This window comes from Lepidochelys olivacea, assembly GCF_965140295.1.
Source record: "Lepidochelys olivacea isolate rLepOli2 genome assembly, chromosome: 11".
Lineage (NCBI taxonomy): Eukaryota > Metazoa > Chordata > Testudines > Cheloniidae > Lepidochelys > Lepidochelys olivacea.
In genome coordinates, this window is record NC_140421.1 from 59776364 (window position 1) to 59804290 (window position 27927).

At 45.3% G+C, this 27927-nt stretch overlaps 1 protein-coding gene across 1 annotated transcript; it reads right to left on the reverse strand.

Annotated features, from left to right (window-relative positions):
• Positions 1-619: 619 nt before the first annotated feature.
• FLACC1 (flagellum associated containing coiled-coil domains 1) lies at positions 620-27623 on the reverse strand (the record flags this gene model as incomplete). Its single annotated transcript, XM_084642870.1, is given in 17 exon segments — positions 620-679; positions 681-756; positions 3325-3434; positions 7415-7504; positions 8992-9054; positions 9659-9762; positions 10819-10918; positions 12471-12523; positions 13483-13580; positions 15346-15407; positions 16412-16505; positions 19877-19897; positions 21063-21199; positions 24061-24118; positions 24924-24998; positions 25695-25832; positions 27382-27623. Coding segments are annotated over 16 exon segments (1305 nt in total). The 5' UTR covers positions 25799-25832; positions 27382-27623.
• Between the last annotated feature and the right edge of the window lie 304 nt (positions 27624-27927).

The window sequence follows — 27927 nt, forward strand, 5'->3', positions numbered from 1 at the left end:
CAGAAGAATGCCAAATAGACACAGTCACCACACTCACTTCTTGCAACACCTCCCTTGGTAGACGGGACTCCAAGCGCTGCTGGGCTTATGAGCTTTGATGCTATTACAAGGTAAAGACTGGTTGCCAGTGATATAAAATAAAGGTAAGCAACAGCAAAGTTAGCTGTCCATTCCATACAGCCTCAGCCAAGTGTAGGAAGGACTCTGACTAGAAGTCTGACTGCCTGGGAGGAGCAGCATCTCCATTTATAGTAGCATATAACTATTGTAGTAATGATTAGCAAGAGGGATAAAAACATTAGCCTCTGAACACCCATTCATCTACACCACACCAGCCTGTCCTGGTAAGAGCGAGCTTGAGGAGAGATAGGAGTCAGCTGAGCATCATAGTGCAGCACACATACTTGGGGCCAGCATCCATCGCTCTCTCTGGAAACAAAGCAAAATGGAAATGACAGGACAAAAATAGGACACCTTGAATATGACTGATTGATTTGGAAGAGGGAGGGACTGCAGATTTGGCATTGCCTACAGAAATGGAAAATAAACTTGAACATATTGCTACATTTGGATTTACCATCATCAGCAAGTTTCCCTTAGTAACAAGGTCACATTCCCATTAGAGCAATACTGATAACTGACTCTTTCGACGGACTCTTTCATTATATGACTCTTTCGACGGACTCTTTCATTATATGACTCTTTCGACGGACTCTTTCATTATATGACTCTTCACTCTTTGTGATCAGTTTGCGTCTGTGGGAATAGGAAGGGGAAGTGTTACAAAAGGGATAGTAGAGTATCTACTCACATCTGCCTCTGTTACGTAGCCTTTTATTTTACTGAAAGTGAATTTTTTAATGTGGTGTTACACCACCATGGGTTCTGCTCTGGTGGCTAGAGCTTCAAGCTTAACAGAGTGAAAATCAGCTCTGCTGCTTGCTTCAGATTTAGAGTCTCTAGGAACACAAAGACCAAGGGTAGTGACCACATAAATTCACAAGTACACAGTCTAGTCTGTGTTACCAGTTTTATTAAAGTTACAGTTAAAGTTATGATTACTCAAGCATATAGAAATTCTGTATAGACATACACAAGTTATAAATATAATTTTACTCACATCCTTAACAATAGTGTTAGGATCGGATTGATCATCAGTAAAGGGATGGTTCCCGCTGGAGTTTCCCATAGCGAGCTCAATTTTCCCACTCTGGGCACCCTCTTTTATAATGTGATTCTGTCTATAACTCATTAGCATTTACGCACATTGTGCACCCTCTAGTTAGGGCATGTGTTAGAAAAATGTAACTACTGACTATCTTGTAAGCAAAAAATTACTCTATTAATTTTTTGCAGTATCATCCATTGGTACATCTTTTCCCATAATCTTATGGCATCAGGTTATTCTTTGGTCACTTATATTAGCATTTCTTAACTCTGTTGCCTAGTATGGCTAAGCTAAAAATTTACAGGCCTCAGCCTGTAGGCCTTGGGTTTCAGCCCTACTTAGATAGCGAATACACGATTATCCTTTCCACATACTGATGAGTCTCATACTTCTATAATCATACATTTTAACTCTGTTTAGCTTACAGTGATTAAATAGGACACACGTTAATCATAACATCAATGAATAAACTAAAGCATTGGCTACAGTTACTACACAGGCTATAGAATTTAAAGCCTGCTAGATAAGCAGGTGCAACTCCATGGACTTCAGCAGACTTATAGTTATGATCAGTTTACTGATAGATCTGGGGACAAACACTCACACAATAGGAAGCATGCTCAGCTCCCACACAGCCTCCACATGTGGTTTTCCTTTCCGAGACACAAGCGGAAGCTCTATTTCCATTGTAACTTAAGTCCTGATCTTTAGCAAACAATACATTAACATGCTTAAATCTTGGCCCAGCGGCACATTCATCTTGGTTATTGTGGAACTTGAGTGCCATGTTCCACAGTAAGTAATGAGAATGATCATTGATGAGTTAAAATGAAGCCACCAAACTGAGCAGTGGAAGGCCAGCAATTCACAGCATCCTCTCCCTTTATCAATTCCAGTAAACTGGGACAGTGGTAGCGTCAAGAAGGGAACGGAGATTTAATGACCAAGAATGGGAAACAATTCCTCCCCTCCTTCCAAAAGAGAGACATTTTTTTCCTGTGTTAAAACCATCTTATCTATTAGAACGAGAAAATGTGTTTTAAACGCTCTAACCTTGTCATCTCCATTTGTTTTTTCTTTACACTTCACTCACCTTAGTGAAACCAGACTGGTTAGTTTCACTTCCTGCGCCTCCTATGCTGTAGGTGATCATTATTTTAAAGGACTGGGATACTTCTGATAGGGTTTGCATAATGGTGTCACATGAAAAAAGTGCACTCTTAAAAATGTGGCTGGCATGTGCCAGCCTCTGCCTCACTGATGTGCATATTGCTTGGAGGGGAGGATTTTTCCAGTAACACTGTGTCAGAATGGGTTTATTATGAAACACCGAACAAGTATAATTAACATTCTCTCTGTTGAGAGCTCAGATATGTAGAAACTGTTCTTTTGCTCAAACACATTACCAAGAACAGACTGCCCTGCGGAAACCGAGCACATTCTGCTCCATAATCTTGTGTCTTCAACATTTTGTTGTTATAAACAAACCAAATATTTGATTGATTAAATAAAAACTGGGACATTTTCAGGTGTCCTGAATGAAGTTCCTGTGACAACATTATGTAAAAAAATATTTGAGCTAGTCCTCGTGAAACTGGGACAGTCAGTCACCTCCTTTAGGCTGCTACAAGGCTACAGGGTTGCAGATGTAATGCTGCACAGAGACAGGACAATGTGGACTAAATTGTCACTCACTGTCCTCACAGAATGGGCTGTCTATCCGTATGGCTCAGCTACTGAGCTGGCCTGCCTTGAAGGTCCTAGAGACCCATGAGGGGGAAATAAAGGCAGCCCTACTCACTAAAATGAAGAAGACAGAAGCTGAACTGCATGCAGCTGCACTGATTGCAAAGCCCATGTTCTGGAAGCTGACAGGCTGTCTAAGCTTCTTGTGGGGCTTTTCTAAGGCACCAAAGTTTGAGCAGGGGGAATGCATATACCATCTGGGCAGCGCAGCTCTGCTGAAACTGCTTGGCAGATGGCACTTGCATGAGAATGTTTGGATATAAAATCAGCTGTTACTGCGAATGAAAGAACTGACGAAGCCTCATAGTGTAAGAAAGAATGATTAAAAAGAGTGAACTAGTAAATGCTCACATAGGTGGGTGCTGCTAGTTGAAGCTATCTGGGCTGAAGTACGTAGAATTCGTTCCTACCTCAGAACGGCATTTTCCTCCGTCAAGGAAGTGATATTGAGCTGGTGTTTTAATTCAACTGCCGAGATTTTCTGTTGAATGTTTTTCTCCAGTTCCATCAGGTTGCTTTTCTGGGGGGAAAAGGAGCACCAGATAGTAATTCACTTGCTGTACCCAGGCAGGATCAGTTGTTTTACACAATGGCAGGACACAAGACAGCAGGGATGACTGAGAAACACAGAAATCAGTCTGGACCAGTCTAAGCAGGCAAAGACCTTCCACTCCACGCTTCCTCAAAATCAATTGTTCTGCTATAGGAACAGCCCAAGCTCGATGTTAGAATGGTCAAATGCTCCCAGGTTTGAAGTAGCCCAAGGTCTATCCTGGGTTAGACAGCACAAACAAGTATGAAAGGTGGGCCATGGTGGTGCAGCATCAGAGCGCAATAGAAAGACTCATTACTAACAGGGAGTGGGATCCCAGGTAGCCAGTCACAAAAGGCTGACATGCCAACACGGTATATTCAGTCACACTTGGTTTTAATTTCCCATTTGCTTCTATAGTGAGCACCACAGTAATCTCTCTACAAACAGAATGCCACTGGTTAATGTTCTTGTAGCAGGATGTACCCTACTTATAACTAACCAGAGAGCAATAATCAGAGCATCCCTACAGTTAAAAGTCTGTTAGCATATCCTTGGTACAGCTACTCTGCACTGGTTATACAGAAAATCCATCACAAACACAGAGCGGGGAAGGGAATCCCCTCATCTTTCTCAGACATATAACTGAACGGGTCATGCAGCCAACTGGCATTTGTATTGTAACAAATCCTTGGTCCTCTAGTAATTTCATTGGCAATGTGCTGAATGCTATGGTGTCTAGAAACTTCTTGGCAACTGTGATGGTAGAACTCACCTCCTCTTGCATCAAAAGCATAGGCTCCTACCAGGTGAGCTACAGAAGTAGTCAGCCAGCTATTACTTGTGTGTAGGACCTACAGCATACAGCAGAACAGTTCCCCCAGTAATTTGTTATAATATTATTAGTGCAAATTCTGTTCTGTGCACTGAGAGGACAACCCCCCGCTCCAAAGTCTGAATCCAGCAGCAGATATTAATAATGTCAAAGAAATGCACAGAAACAATCCAGCAGAAAATTGCCTTTAGAAGCCCACCTCTTCCACTTCCACATGGCCACTAATTCTGGATGTCTCGATTTGTGAGGGGTCAAAGTGAGATTCTAGAAGTTGCACCCAACACACACATCCCCCTTCCTCCTCAGCACAGGGGAAAATCTTGCACACTGGGTGACAGGCCTCATTTTGCCGTGGAATTCCCAACCAGTGTCAAAAAGGATTCCTTCAGAACAGAGAAACTCCAGGGCCTGGGGCTCACTGGCCTATACCCTCCTGCCTCTGCACGCAGCCTGCAAATATCCTGATGACACTCATTAACTCCCCAAACAGGTTCCCCTCCCATAACACCTCCTGCTGGATCCCCTATAGCAGGCTCCTAATTCGTGACTCTCCACATGGATCCTACCGAAAGTCTGTCTCAACACCATCCTGTGCCTCACCCAACACCCTCCTTAACTCCTGCCCCCAACCAAGCATCCCCTTGTCCTCCAGACCCCAACACTATTCCCCTTAGCGCTTATTGAGAAAAAAGGAAATTGGCCGACAACAAGGTTTGGATGGTAACAGTTGAAGTATGTAAGTGCTTGTCTAAAAGCTATGGATCAGTACACACTTCAATGACCTCACCCCAATCACTGTAAGGCGTGGATCTTCCCACCAAAGGTTAACTGTACAGTTCTGACCCCAACCTTAACACACCACTCATGAGCACATAGCCATGTGCTGGAATGCTGTTTGTGCAACACCTAAACAACCTGACATTTGCTCCTCCTCCAATAAACCAAAATTCAGAGACAACCTTATCCAGACTCAAGAAACTGCTTCTAGCACAACAAAGTGCAATTCTGCTCTGAAAAGTGAATGGAGATGATAAGCGAGGGAAGCAAGGGCATTGTTACAATAATTCCCAGACCAAAGGTGCTAATTTTAAAAGGTAAAATACAGCACGTATAACAGCGTCAAAAGTAACTAAAAGTGACCCATGAGCCTAAATCCCCTTTTCAAAAGAGATGTAGGCACTTGGGAGCCCAAGTCTCATTGAAACTCAGTGATGTTTAGGCTCCTTAGTACCTAAACTGGTTTGGCAAATGGTACCCATGTTTTAACTGCCAGCCCTGCAAACACCCCCTTGACCAGAGAGACTGCTTTCAAGTCAAATCAGGGCCCCCGTGACACCTAAGCAAAGTGACGGCCATCAGTCTATGCTCTCAGCGACACCTGACTAACCCTATTGCCGTCAAGGGGACTGCACAGCTGCTAATATTTAAAAGGAGTTAAGAAGTCTGAAGGGAACCCAGCTCTCTCCCTCAGAGCCGTGTTGGTTCTACAGTATTAACAGGATGAAAAAGCAGCAACGCTATTACTAAAGTCAGCAGATCTGACTGAGCAGCAGGAAGCAGATCTAGGGAGGAGGAAGGTGTCATTGTTACATGGGTTCTTTTCAAAGCAAAACTGCATTTTAAGGGCTTGATTTAAATGCATACAGTCAAAGGAATTCAGGGTAAGTCTGAAAACCTGTTTCTTCACCCTGCCCTTTGTATGCCAATATTTCAGATGTCTGCAAACCTCAACTGATCTTTAGATATCGTCTGTGCTACAATACACATGAGCCATGTGGTTCTATCTTCACTTGGACTGTCCTGGTACTTAGGTCAGAGCTGTATCAGGATTTCAGTGGGCTAAGTACAGAATCATCCTGTTCTCCCTACAGGGGAGCAAGATGCTCTAGTTACAGAGCCATCCAGCTCAGCACAGAGACAGAAAACCCTGCAGCGAGACTTGCCATAGCATTGCTCACCACAGCATGTGCCCCTCTTACTCCTTAGCCATCTGTTTTTGTCCTCTTTTAATTCTGGAAGCTAACCGTCACCTCCAAGCGTAGATTGACTGTATTCCAAGAACAGACAGCATGCTACAAGCAGAGATCACAGCCAACCCCTCATCCCCACCTATCCGCACCAGTGCAGGCATATTCCCAACCTCACACACACCCCTCTCCGGGTGACCAACTGCCATCAAGACACTAGCTGCTGGCACATGGTCCAGGTCAGGAGCAAATTCCCAGGTCAGGATACTGGCATTGTTCAGTAGATGGAACTGTACAGTGAAGTGTTAGATGCACTGTCAATAATCTCCCTTTCTTAGCAGCCAAAGTACAGCCTGCCTTTGGAGGGACGGGAAGGGAAGAAAAAAGATATTTTATGCTACATGTCAACCGCATTTGGAAGCCGGAGAACAGCCGCAGCACTTGGTATCCAAGGAGCCCCATGTGCCATAAAGAAGGGAATGTAGCTGTTCAAGAGAGCCCACAGGAATGAACAGGAGACCCGTTTTCCGTACTCATAAATAAGGCTACGATTTAGTCACAGAGGTCGCGAAATCCGTAACTTCCAGTGACCTCCATGACTTCAGTCTGCAGTGGTCAGGGGCTGCAGGGTCCCCCGCCTCCAGCAGGGGCAGGCAGCTGCGGGGTACCCTGAGCACCTCTGGCAGCCCTGGAGCTCCCAGCTGCCATGGGCGCCTCTGGCAGCCCCCAAACCCCCGCCGGCAGAGGACCCCTGAGTCTCTGGCCGCTGGTGGCAGCGGAGGACTCCCAAGTTCCCGGTGGCATGGAACCCCTGCAGCTCCCAGCCTGCCGCCAACGGGGGTACCCCGCAGCTCCTGGCCAACATGGGAAGCTGGGGTACCCCGCGGCTCCCGGCCTCCATGGGCAGTAGGGGATCCCCAGAGCTGCAGGTGCCAGGGGTACCCTACAGCCCCCAGTTGCTGCAGGCAGCTCCTAGCCCCCACGCAGCTGGTGTGTGTACCTTCAGATCCCCATTTTGTCAGGCATATTTTTAGTAAAAGTCACAGACAGGTCACAGCTTCCGTGAATTTTTCTTTTTTGCCCGCAACCTGTCAGTGACTTTTACTAAAAATATCCATGACAAAATCTTAGCCTTACCCATAATGACCTCACACACGCTCTCCCACCTCTTTCTGAAGCTCCCCGCGAGTGTTCTGCATTGTTGCGGTGAGAGCCTGGAGAATTTGGTCCTTCTCCCTCAGATCGGCTTCCAGAGACTTGATTGGATAAAACACAGACACATTCACTTGGATAAAATGGGCTCCTCTCTCTCTAGCCCAATGTACTCTTCAGCCCCCATCAGCCTTTCCCAGTCATTGCTATCCCTCCCCAATACCTGTGAAACTGTCTGCACCACATGTGGGAGAGGCTTGGCCTGAACAGAAGCACGGATGTGCCATTGCCCTGGTTTTCACGATGCTTTTATAAGCTGGATTTATTCCTATTGGTAGGGGCCAACTAGTTACCTACGCTGTCCTTGTACTTAATTGGGATAGATGAGAGATAAGCATAAACTCTCCACATATGGATTTGGTTTACCTAGAGGCCTCTCAAAATAATCTGCCACCTTAGGCAAAACTTCAGCGTTCCACACCCCTCCTACTCCTGAGAACTTTCTCATGGTTAGGTGGTTATGGGAGAAGGGCAGAGGCCAGCACCAGCTTGCAGTGCCACTCACTCAGGCTTAGCCTAACCACCCCTCCATCATGGGGGGGAGGGGAAAAGGGAGTGCAGCTGGGCCAAATGTGAGTGAGTGGCACTGCAATCAAGCAGCTGGGGTTGTTACACTGCTCAGGTTTGGCCAGGCCACCCCTGTTGCCCTAGGCAGAATCTGCGGGCCTAGGGAGCTGTCCAGTTTGCCCGCAGCTAGAGCAGTCCCTAGATTTACCCCTTCACACACAATGGTGCAAGGGCTACAAGTTATAGAGCAGCCGTGTGTGAAGTGCGAGCCGCTCCTAGAGGAGAGCAGACATAACCACTCCCCCCTTGAGGGGAGGTGTCTACACTTGGAGTGGTGGGTGTGATTCGAGGAGTTATACTCACACGAGATCAATCGGAGCTAGCACACTAAAACATAGTGTAGCTGTGTGGGGATGGGCTAACCACCCTGAGAATGTGCCTAGGATCTTGGATGGATTCATATTCAGGGCAGCTGGCCCCGCCCACTGCCAGAGGCACACTATTTTTGGCATGCTAGCGCAATGAGCGCTAGCCTGGGTAGGTCTCTTCGTGAGCTGGGACTCACCGTCCAGCTCCAAGTGTAGACGTTTCCCTGAGGAAGCCCAGAGCTCTGTTACAGTCAGAGATCGAGAGTGCACAGCCAGCAGAGGCCGCACTAACCCATTACAGCCTTCAGACACCCAGGCCCTGTGGTTCACTGGCCAGCCAGGCCAGTCTGCCCTTATTTGGGAAGTTTTTTATTTCAGGTGTTATAAAAGCACCAGGATTACATCAAGAACCCAGAATCAAGCTTCGTTTTCCAATGGAAATGACAATTAAATTCCCGGAGTGGCTCCTTCTCCTGTTACAGGACAGTGCACAAGAGGGGAGCTGGTCAGTTTGCACTATACCCTCCATAAGTTTCAATACCTCAGCTAAGTCCCATCCAGTTGACGGGGTGAGAGTGAACTGCTCAGAAAGCTAGACCGTTCCAAGTGACAGAGTTGCTCCAGTTACACTGCATTTCTTTTTTTGCCCTACTTGCCTCCTTGATGTTTTGCAACTCTTCTATTTTCTCCACATCTTTCTGGTGCTGTTCAATATGCTCCTGAAAAGGGGACACAGTTTGTGCATAGTTCATGGCACGTCTGGAACATTCCCAGGCTCGTCAGTGAGCAGCTGATTCCAACCCCTCACAATCCAACAGGCAAAACCGAAAGCACGCCCTTCCAGACAATAACTGCTAGGCAGAAATACAAGTGACTGGTGATTTGGAAGGTGTCTGACATGTCCCACGCTACTTAGGATCCCTGGGGTTTAACGGAATTATCCTGTGATTATAGTTCGTATCAAACCTGGCCCCATCTCTCCCTTTACTCAGAGCACTCAGGCCCTTGAGCCTTTGAGCAATAGGAGCCTTATAAATAGACATAAGAACGGCCATACTGGGTCAGACCAAAGATCCACCTAGCCCAGTACCCTGTCTTCCGACAGTGGCCAACCACCAGGTGCCCCAGAGGGAATGAATAGACCAGGTAATCATCAAGTGATCCATCCCGTTGCCCATTCCCAGCTTCTGGCAAACAGAGGCTTAGGGACACCATAGAAGCATGGATTTATAACAAACCTGCTACTATTTTACTGGCAATAAGAGTTCATGGGAACTGCTGCACCTCAACGTATAGCTTTATGCTTCCCCTCAGACTAGCTACCTCTCTTTCCTGCTGGTAGAGTTTATTCATCATGGAGTTCCCACCCTGAGATGATTTCTTTAGCTGCTCTCTCTCCATCTCAAATGTCTTCATCAATTCCTGTTCTGTGGAGAAAAAGACAGAGGTCTGAGGGCTTTTCCTAACCATCCATTTTAATTCTGTGTAAGAGGCACACAAATGTATGTGGCAACATGCATACGAGGTGTTTGACTCATTTCAGCTGCATTCAATATTTCTACCTACCAAGCACTATGGTATCTAAGCTAACAAATGACAGCATTGGGTGTGCCCCGAAGGAGAACGTTCACCTAGTCTCATCCCATTCCCGGGTTCTGAGACCACATACATACACATGCCCACACACTGGATCACTTTTCCAATCATCGTCTTTCTCCCTTCTCCTCCTCTTGCAGACTCTCTTCTTTGTGTGGTAACTTCGTAGCTGTCACTGCTGTGATGTAGCACAATGTACAACCAATGTACAGCCAGAACTATGTCCTTACCCCGGGGCACACTGCCTACAGAATGGGCTAGCAGGGAAGAGATAAGTACATTGCTGAAGTGACAATATGGAGGAAGTGGCTCTGCTATTCTAAGCCCTTATTTATAGTCATTTATAAAAGGTTCTTTTGTTGCTGTTTGTTTAAAATCCCAGGAAGAGTTATCCTTGGTCAGAAGTGATTTTTTTGTAACCAGGGGTGGGACCAAAGGCCTCGAACATATAAAATCTTCAGGAACACTCATTGCTATCACAGATAAGCTACAATAACCAGAGCAGAAGGTATTCCTGGGTTCTTCTGCATCCACTGCATAATGGAGAGCAACCACTAACTCTATTGCAGTCAAACCTAGAAGAGTCAATAAAACGGACTGGGATAATCTGGGGAAAGTATTTACATCCTAGCAGTCAAAAAAGCAGATATCAAACAATTAAATGACTCAGAGGCAAATGTTGTACCTAAAACTACTTCCAACTCATTGATTTTAATTCACCACATTCAAAGCTGATGGTGTCCCTCTGAACAGAATGGATTGCCTAAGCTCGGGGGCAGACCCTCAGCTGGCATGAGTGGTCACAGCTCTATTTTGGAGCTATTACCATGTAATCAGCTGCAGCTCTGCCACCATTGATGTAAACCCAAGCGTCCTTTTTTACTCACTTTGCTTTAACAGTGCCTTCTCCCGCTCAGTCCTCTCACTCTTCTTCCATTCAGCCTGCCTTCTCAGCCACTTCTCCTCCATTTCATCAGAAACACTGTCCTACACACACACACAGAGACGGACAAACACGCATTTTCAGAAAATCTTCCAAAAACCCTGACGGCTCCTGAATCTCCCACATTGCCTCCAATTATGCTGTAAAAAGATAGTTAGCAACAATATAGCCATTTCCATCCACAGATCCCAAAGTCCTTTACCAGGGAGCTTTCACCCAGGCTAAAGGAGAAGAAGGAGGGAGATCTGATGAGGTTCAACAAGGACAAATGCAGAGTCCTGCACTTAGGATGGAAGAATCCAATGCACCACTACAGATTAGGGACTGAATGGCTAGGCAGTAGTTCTGTAGAAAAGGACCTAGGGGTTACAGTGGATGAGAAGCTGGATATGAGTTAACAGTATGCCCTTGTTGCCAAGAAGGCCAATGGTATTTTAGGATGTATAAGTAGGGGCATTGCCAGCAGATCGAGGGACGTGATCGTTCCCCTCTATTCAACATTGGTGAGGCCTCTTCTGGAGTACTGTGTCCAGTTTTGGGCCCCACACTACAAGAAGGATGTGAAAAAATTGGAAAGTGTCCAGTGGAGGGCAACAAAAATGATTAGGGGACTGGAACACATGACTTATGAGAAGAGGTTGAGGGAACTGGGATTGTTTAGTCTGCGGAAGAGAAGAATGAGGGGGGATTTGATAGCTGCTTTCAACTACCTGAAAGGGGGTTCCAAAGAGGATGGATCTAGACTGTTCTCAGTGGTAGCAGATGAAAGAACAAGGAGTAATGGTCTCAAGTTGCAGTGTGGGAGGTTTAGGTTGGATATTAGGAAAAACTTTTTCTCTAGGAAGGTGGTGAAACACTGGAATGCGTTACCTAGGGAGGTGGTGGAATCTCCTTCCTTTGAGGTTTTTAAGGTCAGGCTTGACAAAGGCCTGGCTGGGATGATTTAGGTGGGGATTGGTCCTGCTTTGAGCAGGGGGTTGGACTAGATGACCTCCTGAGGTCCCTTCCAACCCTGATATTCTATGATTCTATGATCCTTTGGGGGAACAGCCTCTGTGGCCACTGCACACCACTCTTCCTCCACAGGGGTGAGGGAGACACCTCCAGCTGCATCCAGCTGCTCCTGCTAGCAGTCACTGAAGTTATGCTGTGTGGTGCACAGGGTATGTCCCCCCCGGGTTTCTGATATCCTGCCCTCCTTACCCACAGTGGAACTGCAGTGAATCCAGCACATCAGGGACTCTGGGGGGATGAGGGGTGTGTGTGAATCTGGTGAGTGCACTCACTGCAGTCCCTTCCTATGAAACTAAGGGCTAGTCTACACTACAGCACTACATCGGTGCAGCTGCACCAATGCAACTGTGCCACTGTAGCGTGTCTGGTGAAGACGGGCTATGCCGACAGAAGAGCATCTCCCACCGACGGAGCACTGGTGTGGTCAGCGCTTAGGTCGACGTAACTTACGTTACGTCTGGAGGTGGCTTTTTCAGAGCCATGAGTGACGTCAACTTAAGCAGTAGTGTAGCCAAGACCTAAGCATTAGACTAACAGGACCTGATCCACTTTTGGAGATCACTTTCGTTGCTGAAATCTCACCTGGTACATTCGGAATGCATTCTTCAGATACCTGTATTCCTTCTGCATCACCTCTGAGCAACAAGAGAAGGACAAGATGTGTAGTTAATACAGCAATTTTAACACAATACAAGCCATGGGGAATTGCACTAAAATCCTGAATAGGTAACATGAAAGTGGGCTAGGCATCTCAGTCCAGACCCCACAAGACACATCTATGTCACAGTTTCTACCACATAGTATGGGTCTAAGAATTAAGAAATTAATTTCTTTTTTTTTTTTTTTTTTTTAAAGGAGGCTCAGAATTAGAAGGGGATTGAGGCTGTGTTGGGGCAGGTTGCATGGAATATCTGCTGGCCCTGCAGCTGGCCTGAAGACAACTCTGTCAGTGACTTTTCTGAGCACCAAAAGGCACCCAAAATTAAATAAATAAATAGCTGGGCTACACTCATTGATTTGAAAGATTTTTTTCATTTCTGTTTACAAAAAGTACCCAGCAAACCGCGGAACGTCTGGCTGGCCAACCAAGAAGTTTTCTGGGCAGCCTCCCCTGAAATCAATATCTGTTTGGAAACCTGAGCATTATTCAAGGCAATAGAAATCTGATGAGCTCAGGTGATCTCCAATTCCCTCCTGCTATTTTGGACTGAACTCTCTCAAGAACTGCATGAGACTTTGGCATAACAATCTCAACCACAGCTTTGATTCGGCCTCAGAACACAGACTCCAGTCTAAACCTAATCCAGATCCAAACTTGACTGCTGACTACCATTTATAATTCCAGCACAACACTAGCATTTAAAGGAATGGCACACTACCAGCCCCAAGCCAACTTCCTTCACAACTGTTCCTCTTCCCCAATTAGTACTGACAATCATGGCTCAGTACTAAAACATGGAGAGGCAAGGGAAGCTTCCAAAGGGAGTCTGTTGCTGTGAATATGCTAGAGAGGGAAAGAACCCAACAGGAGTTTCCAGCTCAGAGTAACCATGAAAACAACAGGGTTCAGATTTCCCAGAAAGCCTGTCCATACCCATTTTCTCTTGTGCAGAGGCCCTCTCAGTCCGCAGATCTTTCTTGCACTGCACTTGCAAGGCCTGGAGCTCTGCACAGTGAGCTTCTTGGAGTTCTCTGCGTGACCAACACACAAGCACATCAATGCAGATATCCACAGAGCACACTTTCCTTTTGTCCACCCACATGATCGTTTACAGTGATGGAATAATTACAGAAGGTGAATGGCCAGGTGAATGTAACTGTGTACATTATTTTCTTTTCTGTGTACTGCACATTTAAATTTCTAGGAATCTGTAAGAGGCAGCTAACATTTTGTGGTCAGTTCAGATGCAAAGTGCCAGAGGGGAGAGAGGCTGTGCTCACCCTGGAGACTTTACTTTTGTTCTTTCTTGTTTTGTTGTTTTCATGTGTTTTAAAATAAAGGTCAGCCAGGCTGAAAGTATATGGTTGCTCTTTGTGTGTGGAGAAAATATAACTTGGGGTGTAATTTCATAAGTGGAGGGGCCACAGATGTGTCATGCAGATCTTCCTAAACAAGTAGCCATTAGAAGCTTTAATGGCATCTCACACCATCATGTATTTTGTTTGTGCTGGGCATATCCCAGCTAGTCATTTATCTTATTTTATTTGCTCTGGGTCCTAGTTTTCGTCTTTCATTCTGCATTTCTCTCTCTTTAAAGTGCATTAGTTTCTAATGAGGTGATTGATATGAGCAGAATTTAGTGATGTTGTACAAGGGGCATCTAAAGTCAGTTTAGATATTAGTTTCAAATGTATATTTTCTGGTTTGTGAAGTAAGAGTTGACTGCACGTGGGGTTGCTGGAGGAAGTCAGGTGTTGCTAGACTTAGCCCATCACCCCACCTTCTCAATAACCTTTCCCAAGCTGACGAGTTCATTGCGGATCATTGTTACTACAGTAAGGAGGAACCTTATAAAAACGTAGATTGATGGTTTCCCACTCAGACTTCATAGTTGGGTATAGTAGGGAGATAGTACTGGGCCAAAAGGTTCTGTTAGCCATCTGAGAGTCCAGCGGGGGTGGAGGGGGAGCACAAAATTGTGCCACATTGGCTCTATTCTTTCTTCTTCAAGAGCACGCTGATGGGTCCTGGGTGACAGTTAGCCGTAGAGAGCGGCACAGCTCAGATTTGTCACCACTCATTGAACAAGTATGCAAGACCCCTCCAGAAAGGTACATCGTGCTGTGAGCTTGGATGCCAACAATGTGCGGATGGCACCTAGCACCTCATCAGCTGAAGACAGCATGGTGCCCTAAGCTCTGGACAAAGTAGGGACATGAAAGAAATGTTGATGTCCCCAACACAAAGTGAAGTCAAGATTAGGCTGGTCAGCAAAGGAAAACACTGAGACACTGGCAGACACACTGCCATGCCCTCCCATTACTCCAAGAAAGTGCCCAGCTTCAGATCTCACAAGAACAGCTGTTCATGTCACATTTTCGCCTATGGATGATGGAAATAGCATGAGAGAATAAAATCTCACAATATCTTCACCAGCCATGGTACAAAATCTAAGTACTAATGGCCTCATGATACCGTTGCTCCCATGGTATCCAGGATTGGAAAGTGAGTCTAATTCTAGCCTGGACTCAAAGCCACTGGATCTGGATGCCCCAAATCAGACTCCCCAAAATTTAAATGTCAGCATTTTTTCCCATTCCCAATAATAATTATGGTATAGAGATCATAGTGAGTCAATCCCAAACTTGGCTCATTTTGTAGAAGACATACTGCCATGTTGTCTCTTATTCTGAACATCCAAAACCACACAAGATGTAAAATCTTGTAGAGACAACTGTGGTATCCAGCGTTCAGTTCACATATGTGCTTTCTCCTTGCATAGCGCAGCAGTCGTACCTGATCTTATTTTCATGCTCCTGTTGCATTTCATTGCATTTTTCTTCCATATCCTTCTCCAACTTGAAAGGAAAGGAGACAAGTTTTTAATAAGGTGCAAATGTACTTACCCTGCCATTTGTTTGAGGGAAAACATCTGCTAATGACATAACTCCAGTCAGGTTACTACAAATCCTGTCCACAGCAGGCTCAGAACTGTGATAGCTACAATTCCGATCCCAGTACAGAAAAGGTGTTATTTTTGTTCATTTTCCCCTTGACAAACATGCTGTTTAACTGTTTTCCATCCTAGGCTGGTTATGCAGAGATCTCTTCATTACCCAAGCCATGGCTCTTTTTCCAGTCACCAATCGCAATCAGAGCAAATGTTTCTAAATCTCAAACCGCAGGGAAGTCGTTCCAGGTGGGCGTTTCAAAAGCGCTGAACTCACGTGGGAGCATAAGTCTCAGTGACTTTCAAGTGACTTAGGTGGTTTTAAAAATGCTGCCCTCCATGAAGCTACTGTTTGGCTGTAAAGGAATGCACATTTATGGCACATAAATAATTAGCCAAGTGCCCCGCCTGCCCGTTCTCTGCACTAACCGCTAGACAACACTGCCTCCTGCAGGCACGTGGACACCCAGCAATCTGGGTGCACTTTAGCCAGTCAGGTTTCAGAGTAACAGCCGTGTTAGTCTGTATTCGCAAAAAGAAAAGGAGTACTTGTGGCACCTTAGAGACTAACCAATTTATTTGAGCATGAGCTTTCGTGAGCTACAGCTCACTTCATTGGATGCATACCGTGGAAACTGCAGCAGACTTTATATACACACAGAGAATTCTCTGTGTGTATATAAAGTCTGCTGCAGTTTCCACGGTATGCATGCTCAAATAAATTGGTTAGTCTCTAAGGTGCCACAAGTACTCCTTTTCTTTTAGCCAGTCAGTCACTAATAATGGCACTGAAAGGATCCAGGCAATGCTGTGTGGTCTAGTCAGTCCTTTCCCTGTAGCCTCTCTCAGACAGTGTGACTTCATGGAGCACTTTCTGAGAAGAAGGGAGAGATGACAACCGGGTGGACTCACCAGTTTGCGGGAGGCCTGATGATCTCTGCGCAGTTGCTCCATCATGTCTGTCAGCTCAGCAATCTGTTCCTCTAAGTCAGTAATAATATCCTCCCTACAATGATACACCATCTCTCTGTCATGCCCTGGGCCCATTGCTGGGACAATCTTGTTGTTCTAATAGGAGCAGTGGTGGAAATAGAAATAATATCACTACTGGAATTCATCATCTGGGGCCGGTGTCAGCCCCTTCACTGCTTCTCCCACTCGAGCCGGCAGGGCGGCAGAATGGGTGTGTAATCTCCCCGCAGCCTGTTTTACCACTGGGGCTGAGGAAATGTTTATCAGTGGTTTACCCACTCATTAGGGACGCCGCCCCCTTCCCTTTGGGGTCTTTTGGCCCAGCAACCTACTTTCCAGTGCAGCTCCTTTTCCTGCTCCCTTCAGCAGCAACAAGGCCACCAGAGGAAAATAAGGTCACAGAATAAAACAAGCTTTGACATCCTGCCCACATGGAGGCACCTCACCCCATCTGGCACAATGAGAAGGGAGGGAGTCTAGCTGCACAGAGGGAAGGAGGAGGAGAGGGTCAGCGGCTGCAAACAGAGACTGACCATCACTGGTCAGAATGTGGGACATCTTTGTGGAGAGTTGGTGCATTTGGGTCTCTGATTTATTCCAGCGGTGTGTTCTGGTGAATTTTACAATCCCAACTCTGAAAGTGACCACCCCAGACACTGAAAGGTTGGTTAACAGCAATCAAAGCACCCTTTGTATCATTCCCTGTCTCTAAGGTTGCCAATACGGATTGGACATATTCCTGGAGGTTTCATCACATGACAATCTTTCATTAAAGATTCATCTTTAATTCCTGGAGACTTCAGGTCAATCCTGGAGTGATGGCAACCCTACCTGTCTCCTAAGTATTACAGCTCTCATCAGCAGAAAGAAAGGGGATTTCTCAACATGGTAGCATGAGATTTAAAATTGAATGGATGGTATTTCCTCTCCAAAAGGCAGGTCAACCTAATTGCCTTCTATGACAAGATAACTGGCTCTGTGGATGAGGGGAAAGCAGTGGATGTGTTATTCTTTGACTTTAGCAAAGCTTTCGACACTGTCTCCCACAGTATTCTTGCCAGCAAGTTAAAGAAGTATTGGCTGGATGAATGGACTATAAGGTGGATAGAAAACTGGCTAGATCATCAGGCTCAACGGGTAATGATCAATGGCTCTATGTCTAGTTGGCAGCCGGTATCAAGTGAAGTGCCCCAAGGGTCAGTCCTGGGGCCGGTTTTGTTCAATATCTTTATTAATGATCTGGAGGATGGCGTGGATTGCATCCTCAGCAAGTTTGCAGATGGCACTAAACTGGGATGAGTGGTAGATATGCTGGAAGGTAGGGATAGGATACAGAGTGACCTAGACAAATTAGAGGATTGGGCCAAAAGAAATCTGATGCGGTTCAACAAACAGAGTTAGGTCAATGTAAACTGCCTTATGTTGACCCAACTCTGTAATGTAGACCAGGGCTCAGTCAACCTAGCTACATTGCTTGGGGTATGAAAAAATTCACACCTGAAAGACATAGTTAAGTTAACCTGAGCCACAGTATAGACAGCACTAGATCTACGAAAGAACTCTTCCATTATCTTAGCTACTGCCTCTCCAAGACAAGTGCAGAGTCCTGCACTTAGGATGGAAGCATCCCATGCACCGCTACAGACTAGGGACCAAGCAGCTAGGCAGCAGTTCTGCAGAAAAGGACCTAGGGGTTACAGTGGACGAGAAGTTGGATATGAGTCAACAGTGTGCCCTTGTTGCCAAGAAAGATAACGGCATTTTGGGATGTATAAGTAGGAGCATTGCCAGCAGATCGAGGGACATGATCATTCCCCTCTATTCAGCATTGGTGAGGCCTCACTTGGAGCATTGTGTCCAGTTTTGGGCCCCACACTACCAGAAGGATGTGAAAAAATTGGAAAATGTCCAGCAGAGGGCAACAAAAATGATTAGGGGACTGGAACACATGACTTATGAGGAGAAGCTGAGGGAACTGGGATTGTTTAGTCTGCGGAAGAGAAGAATGAGGAAGGAAGAATGATAGCTGCTTTCAGCTACCGGAAAGGGGGTTCCAAGGAGGATGGATCTAGACTGTTCTCAGTGGTACCAGATGACAGAACAAGGAGTAATGGTCTCAAGTTGCAGTGGGGGAAGTTTAGGTTGGATATTAGGAAAAACTTTTTCACGGGGTGGGTGGTGAAACACTGGAATGCATTACCTAGGGAGGTGGTGGAATCTCCTTCCTTAGGAGTTTTTAAGGTCAGGCTTGACAAAGTCCTGGCTGGGATGATTTAGCTGGGGATTGGACCTGCTTTGAGCAGGGGGTTGGACTAGATGACCTCCTGAGGTCCCTTCCAACCCTGATATTCTCTGATTCTTGTAGTGAGAGTCTTTGAATCTTCTTACTGGTGCTCAGGACTTCTAGATAAATTTCACTTTCATTGGGGCAACTTTTTCCATCCACTACTGAAGCTTCCCTGTGACCCTATTTGGTCATCCTCTCTCTTTTACAGCATCCTGAAGGCTTCATGCCTTAACTACCGCCTTTCTGTCCAAAGGGGACCAAGCAGGACTCCCCCTGGAGACCATCAATGCTGCTGCGTAATCAGCTGGAAGGACCATTGTTGAGCAACACGTGATGTGCTCCTCCCAAGGGACTAAACATGCTGCCTCTTAGCCTGTTAGAGCTAAAAGAATGAAAACTGGGTCCCAGACCACAGATGGGCTTTTACTGAACACTTCACTTTGCTTCGCTCTAGTATCTTCCCAATGGCAGCTAGATACCAGATTCAAGGTCACAAGAGCACTCCAAACAGAGAAAGCAAACAGAGGGACGAGCACATTTAAAGAAAAAGATCAAACTTAATGATCAAATTATGTTAAACATTAAAACAGAATAATTTGAAATGTTAATGGGCTGCAACATTTGCACAAGTACTAGCATCTGATAGGCCCAGAACACAACATTCAAATCCAAATCACAAAAAGTTAAGGGGTATTTGGCTCCAGATTTTGGGTATCCCCATCTTCTCATCAGAGTGTATTTCATGTCCCAGTAGTTTCCAAACCGTATTCAGTCACTATAAATGTCTACTGACTGAACAAGATCTGAATATACATACTATTTTCTTACTTTAATATCTGCTTTCCTTACAGGAGATCTACATTTAGACTCAGTTTCCAGCCCTCAACACAAAACAAGCAATGGGACAACAGTGTTCCATCTCCAGGGTGGAAGGAGGTGAAGCAGACACTTTGTATATAACAGCACATCTTGCTGTCACCAGTTAACCAAGAAACAGCATTCAGGGTAATGAATGAAACCAGATTCCTGCGGGTGGTGAGGAGGAGGAGGTTAAAAATGTACAGAAAGTTCAGTTTTTGATTTTGACCCAAAAACCCCACAAAACAAGCCATACTCACGTCTCAAGTTTCACTGGGCTTCTGCAAAGAGAGTGAAAGATTAAATGCACATCAAACTTCTGCAGGTTGAGTTAGAGCAGATGACATGAGTTTGTTGCAAAGCAAAAAACATGACTGCATCTAAGAGGCGGCTCATTATTGAGTGTTCTCTGAAGTTTGTTCCTTAGCAACTCCTCCCATAATGCAGGATACTATACAGCATCCAAAAACCTATAATGGTTCTACATTGACTTTTCAGCCTCAACACCCATACACGGCCCCCTTGGTCGTAGGTGCTAAAAAACAGACAGTGAAGTGGATGGGAGTGCTTGGTGAGAAGGCCAGATACAGGCATTTCAAGGCAAGTCAGAAACAAAGCATTTATTTGTCTTATATTTTGCCTGAAATCAGAAAGCTATGAACACATTCTGTGCAGATGCACCAAAGTTACACTTTCTTCAGCTAGCACTGTGGTATAGAAATTGCCTCTTCTAAAAGTTGAGATCTGATCTCTTACTAGTTCTTCAGTTTGGACCTGAATGATCCTCTCACACCAACCTGGGGCTCTCCCATTTTCTTACTGTTCTGTGTGCCTTAGAAACACTCCATCATTAAAAAAATGTTATTTTTGTTACAGAAATAAAACTCCCCTCATTAAAATAAATGCTATTTTAGTAGCATCCCTCACTTTGGCTCCTTATCCCCCATTTAGGCCTTTGGAAGGCAGAGCACTATGGCTGAGACTGTACAACTGATTCTAAAATTGCAGTAACACTATCAGATTACAGAGCACACCTCTCTCTTCTACCTTTGTGACAACCCTGGGAGTGCCATGTGCAGAACAATGAACAGAACCCAAAACTCTCGCAAACCAGAAACCCAGAGAGAAGCTTGATTCTGCTCTCACATCTATGAAGTCAGTGGAATCGCTCCCAAGTTACTTAAATTAGAGAAGAATCAGACTCTTCATCTCTCTCTTAACGCACACCAGGTGTTTACCTTGGGGCAGATTCTAATCTCACATCAGCTTTACACTCAGTTGGGCTAGACAAATGCCCCTTGTCTATGCAGTATGCGCTCATGAGGGTCATGTCCCCTCTTGCAAGCTCTCACAGGTTCCTCACACACTATTATTTTGGTGGGGGGAACAAGACTATTTTAAGATTCAACCACTTTTCTTCCCATTTCACTGATTTTCTAAGATTACCTGGGAACAAAGGGAGGGGCCGGTTCTTCAGTAGTTCTTTTTCTTTCAAAAAATTCCTCCCCTAGTGTGACGGAGAGATGTTCTTTACTCCGAGTCAAGGTATAACCAGGTGAGATTTCTATGAACTCCCCTGAAGTCTGGGGCCAAAAGAGAAGATATTCAGCTCAGGAAACCCAGTGTCTGGAACCCTAAACCCATTAAAGGGCTCTCTCTCTCTCACTCTGAAACTGTCAGGAGTGTTTTCTACAGTATTCCCCGTATAAGCAGAAAGGAAAAATGGGATTCCCCACCCAAGGACCCTTCCCCAAAATCAATCAGATCTGCGCCATTATAGAATCAGATCTGTGCCATGATATGGCTTTTGTGTTTTATGCTTGGCCCATGGGTAAAGAGCAGCCCATACATTTCTGCAACAGGGCCTCCAGCTGCCTTCATAGCACCAGAGCAAGACAGAATATCACATCCTGGGTCCAGCATTCGCCACGCACAGCATCTCTGCACCCAAGATCCAGGCAGCTACAATTTGCTTAATTTTGTTGCTGACCTGGTGTCCACAGCAGGCTCCCAGAGTTGAGGGCAGGAAGTGAAGAATACCTTATCCAGATTAACTGCAGGGGGAAGTCGAGCAGAATTCTAATGAGCCAAGTTGAAGTATGTTCAGGATTAGAGGGCTTGACACCCCAGCTCTTGCAAATGCCACGGGATCTTTAAGAGCTACAGGCAGTGAAGGTCTGTTTCCCCCTGAACATTGGCAAAGCATGCCCTAACACCATGCATGGTGGGGAAACACCTGCCAGATCACAAACATGAATGCAGGACATTATCCAAGATGAAATTCTTAGCGAAGAGACCAGGGAGACCCTTCATTCTGTCTGCTAAGGCCATGAATAGTTGGGTTAACGAACAAAACCATTCAGTCCTGTTTATGTACAAGGCCAATGCTCTCTAACATCTATGGAGTTCAGATATTGTTTCTCTTTATTAGCATGTGGTTTTGGGTAACACACAGGTAAGTAAATTGAATGGTTATTATGAAAATCAGATACCACTTTAGAAATAAATCTCCGATGAGGGTGCAAGTACCCCTTATCCTTAAGAAAGATTGCATTAGGTGGTTTGGATGTCAGAGCATGCAGTTCAGCCACCCGCTTGACCACAGTGATAGCTACCAGGAAAGCCACCATTAGGAACAGGTGCAGCAAGAAGCATGTTGTTAGAGGCTCAAACAGTGGGTCCATGGATCGATGTTACTAAAGGCTCAAACAGTGAGTCAACAAAACTGGGTTCAAGTCCCTGGGGAGACAGGGTCCCTTATTTGATGGGACAACCTTCACAAACCTGATTCTCATATCATTAGGAAACATAGCACAGTTACCCATATAGGGATGGAAAATGGATCTTGCTGCCAGGTGGACCTTGATACAAGAAATTGCTAACCCCTGATGTTTTAGGTGCAATAGATGGTCCAGGACATGCAGGATAGAGGACTATATTGGCAAGACCCCAGCCTGAAGAGTCCAGACAGAAAAACACCTCAATTTTGACAGGTAAGCAGTTCTGGTAGAGGGCTTTCTATTATTTAACAAGACATGGCACATTTACTTCAAGCAAGACTCTTTTCTAGCATTTAGCCATGAAGCCTCGTGGCTGTTAAATGAAGGGCCCACAGGTTTGGGTAGAGCAGCTGTCCATGATCTTGGGAGATCAAGTGTGGGTTCAACAGGAGTGAAACTGGAGCTGCCACTGACAGATCCACTAGAGAGTGGAGAACCAGTGCCATCGAGGCCATGCTGAGGCTATTAATATAGGCTGGGTCTGGTACCACTCGATCTTTAGCATCATTCTGTGTAGGAGTGGGATTGGGGGAAAAACGTAATAGCCTGTTTTTCCAGGGCAGCAGGAAAGCGTCTGTGATGGAAGCAGGACTGCAGCCTTGTCGGGAGCAAAAGCACTTCCTGTTCCAAAAATGTCTATTTGTGGTGACTCTTAAATGATCTGCTTAGGTGGGCCACCAGCTCATTCTGCACCCCTGGAGGGTAAGAGGCTTCGAGTTTGATTGACTTGGCAATGCAAAAGTACCATAGGTGAACTGCTTCCTGACAAAACAGGGAAGAGTGAGCGCCCCGACTGCTAAAGTAAAACATCGCTGCATGTTGTCTGTGAAAACAAAGAGGCTCTTCCCCTTGACATGTGGTAGAGGAAGGCCTGACAGGTGATGTGGACAGTCCTTGGTTCTCTGGCTTTGATATGAAGAGAGATTCCTTGAGGGACACAAACTGAGTTCAGAGGGGGCCCAAATGAGCTGCCCACCCCAGGGCAGACAGGTCTGTCACCAGTCAGTGAAGGCTGAGGGCAGACAAAGGGAACACCGCCAGAAACACTGAGTGGGTCCGTCCACCAATCTAGCAAAGTTAGTACCCAAGAGGGCACAGAGTTCAGATGGTGGCGACTTAGTGAATAAACAGAGGCCAGCCAACTTTGAAGAGACCAAATACGAGCCTCCCCTAAACATTTCAAGAAGCGGCAGTTTGGGTTGCTCCTGGGCATCTGCCTAAGGCAAGAGATGCAGGGCTTAAAGCCCAATGACCAAGGCATCCTTCAGTACCAAGTAACAGGGGAAAAAAACAAAACAACTGGGGCCAAAAATGAAAACTCACACTAAGTACTAACACTAAGTCTAGAAAGCTATCTACAAATAATTTATAATGAACACACCAAGAGCACTTTCAAAGACAAGACAAACAATTCCAACGATCCTCACAGGTGCTAAGAAGGAACTGAGGGAACTCAGGGGTGGCTGGGCCCTTTATATCGGTGCAAGTGGTGCGAGGCAGCAGAGGGTGCTTGAGTTGCCCTGATGGGTAGCGCTGAGGGAAAAATTTCCGATGACTGTGCGAGGGGCCTGGGCACACCAAAAGTGGAAGGCACATGTGCAATCACTCGAAGAAGAAATTCTTGTTAGCATTCTACAGCAAATGATTCCACCTGTTCTACTCACATCAGGTAGTTCTCTGCTTCGCAGTCGATATCCATATTTTCTGTTGGGCAATATCCGTCTGCAAATGAAAAGCACCTCGTCAGAGTTTCAGATGAGTAGAGTTGCTTAGTGACTAAATTGCTCCACTTCAAACATCAGAGCCAGGCGCACTCAGTTAAACCCAGTTTTCGTGGGCTGCCAGGGTGGTGAGAACAAAGAAGTGCCCCTTTTTGTAGTGACGTGTGAGTAGAGCAATACTGAGCTTGCCAACCAGTTTCCCTGGGAGCTGCTTGTGATCTCTGTATGTTATTACTTACCTGCGGGACTCAGATTTTGTTGGTCACATACTGTATATGTATGTACAATAACACCAGCCACATTCACTGAGGTACTCTGTACTAGGCAGTTACCACCACTCAGCTCGGGTTGCCACCAGTCCAGTTTTCACCCAGACAGTCTGGTTTTTGGCTTATGTGTCTGGTAGGGTTGCCACCCATCCGGTTTTCACCTGGACAGTCTGGTTTTCAGCTTGTGTGTCCGGGTGCCATTTGACAAACCCTGATGTCAGTTTTTTTTTTCTAAATTGGTGACAACTCTAAGCAGAAGGAAGGAGGCAGTGCAGAAGAGTGGTGTCTGTAACATGCATTTGCTGGTGAGACTCCACACCACTGAGGCTTTAGTGCATCATGTGTAAATTACCATAACATCAATACCATTTAGTGATGTGAAGTCTTGGGACTGCTGCTAATAGGAGTTATCTGTTTTCTTCTGAACAGAGCAGCTCGTAAGGGAGAGTTAGCACCTGTACACACTGGAAAGCCATTTCATGTCACATACCACTCTTGAGCCCCCCACTCTTCTTCACAAAAAAGACAAATACTTACTTGGATGTGCTGGGAGGTTTTATAGCAAACAGGAAACTATTTTGGTTTTTCAAGATCATGCCTAGTGAGGACCACCTGGTTTAAAAATATAAACGGTATTCAGACATATTTATGGAACAGGAACAAACCAGATTTATAGAATCATGGCAATTCAGCCTTCTGAGAGCAGAAAACGATTATACCTCCTGGAAGCAGCAGCCTGTTAGCCAGCTTCTTTCAGATTGGGGACAGACTATATCCTTGCCACACCCCAGCACAAGGACAATGCCTTCACAATAAGATTGAATTGGTGTAATTTTGGGCAGACTTTGGCCCTGAATCTATACTCAGATGTTACAGCAAGTCTCCAGTTATTTGGTTTGGGTTATGGCCTCTTGGAATTCTGCTAAGATAAGCTGTAGTGGATCTAAACAGTAGCCTCTCAGTAATGCCCTCCCCTAGTCCCATCTCTTCCCTCTAGGCTTGAGGGAAGCATGACAGAAATGACATATACACAGCACCTGACACCAGCACTAAACTCATTACAATATAACTTGTGTAAAATGCATTTGGAAAGGCATACATAACATAAAAGTGTAATACATTACTTGTATAAAAATCAGCATACACATGAGTTACCTGTAACTTTAAACACATCTCTTTATATGTATATATAACTTACAACACGCCCCGCCACTATTAATAGGGCCCAAATAAAAGATAAATGCAAGAAACTGGTGTTAAGCATTAGAAAAAATGGAATTCCCTCTTCCTCCAATGGCTTCTGCTTACCTGGCTTTCTGATTCGGTATGCCTGGCATGGTCTTAATTAGCCTTTTACCCTGCACGTTCCAAGGGTCCCAACAGGCACAGTACAAAAAGGGGGAATGAGACATGTCTGTATAGCAGGAACCCTGGCTGGGCAAAAGGCTGGAGATGAAACAAAGATATGAGGAGTCAGAAGCGTTTACTAGTCTTGGAATTTTTTTGTAAGTCAGAGAAAATATCACCTTCTTCTTATGGGAGACCAACACAGCCACAGTACACAGAAAGCCAGATTCAGCCCTTGGATGCATACATGGAACTCCCATTGAGTTCTGTAAGTTACACACATGTATCTGAGCACAGAATTCACTCTCACACATTAAGGGTTCCAAGTCTGATCTTTATCTTATACTCATATGCAAGCACAGGTATCTTTCCATTTCATGTACACCAACTATCTAACTCAGACAGTGATCCGCCCCAGACACACTGTGGACAGGGGAGGAATTTTGGAGATTTCACAAACAGCTGGCTACTTTCAAATGGTCATGGAGATTCATACTTTCATTTACAAGTAGGGCTGGGACAAATCCATCCTTTGGGGATCCAAAGAAAGATCAATGCAATTTTGGCCTGCATGGAGAGCTGTAACATCACTGACAAGGCAGGCAATCAACCTGCTGTATATGCCTGTGGTCCGACCACACCAGGATAACTGATCGCTAGTGTAACCATAGGTACCAAGGCTCTGGGTTGTCATGGTACCCAACCTAGTCTGACACAGTTCCTAGTAGCATGCCAGGTGCATCATGAGTAAGGCTCTAAAGACCCTAGCAACTGATGGGTTCCAGTTTGCACTCTCCATTTGCCTTCAACTCTGTGCTCTTCCCAAGCCCTCGGCATCCTGTCCCACTCTTCAAAACTGCCATGAAATTTTCTCTTCCTGGCCACCTACCATGCTCCACAGAACATGGGAAAAAACAGTAACAAATTTACCATAATACCCTCTGCTGACACCATCACTACTCAGCAGTGGAATCATCACACTAGAAAGAATTTAGAGGCACTTTAGAGAAGAACAATAATTAGGGGGGAATACAGGAAAGATTAAAGTAGCCTAGATTGAGCTAGGAGAGGGCTAAGGGGGGTGGATCATGGTAATAGCCTACAAGTATTGGAAGGGTGTAACCAGCAAGGGATTATTGTGTGTGCTAACAAGGGAGGTAGAACTAAGAGTAATGAGATCACATTTAGAAATGGAAAAAATTAAGTCAACTATTCAGGCAAAACTTCCTGTTTCCAAGGTGTATAAAGCTGAGAGATTGTCCCCGTCCCCCACTAATCTGCTGAAAAACCCTTAGAAAACCCAAAGCTGAACAGAGCCCACAACAAAGATAAATAAATTAGATCTCTTGAGTCCACAGTTCCAGGTGAAGTCAAATCAGGCCTGCTCTACTTATATATAAAAAAAAAAAAAAAAAGGGTTATTTCTGGCAGGACATAACTTGAAATCTCTTTGGGGCCTCCAGGGAGCCCAGCCCTCAAGAAATTCATCTGAATGATCTATTGGATTTAACAGCTTTTTAAAAACATTTCTGGGTCTTAGCAGCAGTTTCAAGTTCTTTAGTTTCTACAACACAAAACCCGAGAGCAATGGAGTGTGTCCCCTTTGCAGATCTGAATCGCAAACAAAACAAGGGGAAAAAAACTTTACATTTTGTGTTACTCTCATACAGCAGCTGGCTTTATTCTTTGGGTCCAGACGTTTCCAGAGACTGGAACCCGCGGAAGTTTATCAGAAAAAAGCAGCCCTTGTAGGTCCTGTTTCTTATCAGGATCTTTGCTTCTCCCAAGACAAGGGTAGTTTCCCTTGTCACCATGGAAACAGGAGAGTGCCACTTCATTGGCTACTAATATTCTTTCTATCTTAAAGAGAGAGTGCACAAAACCCTTTTGCCCAGGGAGTCCGTCTGAAATGATTTAAGCGTGCACAAGAAACTTGTGTGAGAAAAATAGGTGTACAGAGTGTAAGAAGCCCATTATTCCCAAGGAGGAAATCATGTTTTAAGGAGGAAAAAACTGGAGGAAGAACTGAAAGATGCTGGCTGATTTTCCATAAATATAGGGGAGGTTGTGCCATTCTTTCCCTCTTGGCTTCCTGCTAGAGTCATCCTAATGCTAAGAGTCCTTAATAGCCGTTGTGGGATTAAAGAAAAAGTATGCACAAGAGTTAATTATTGCATGTAATCTGACAAGGAGA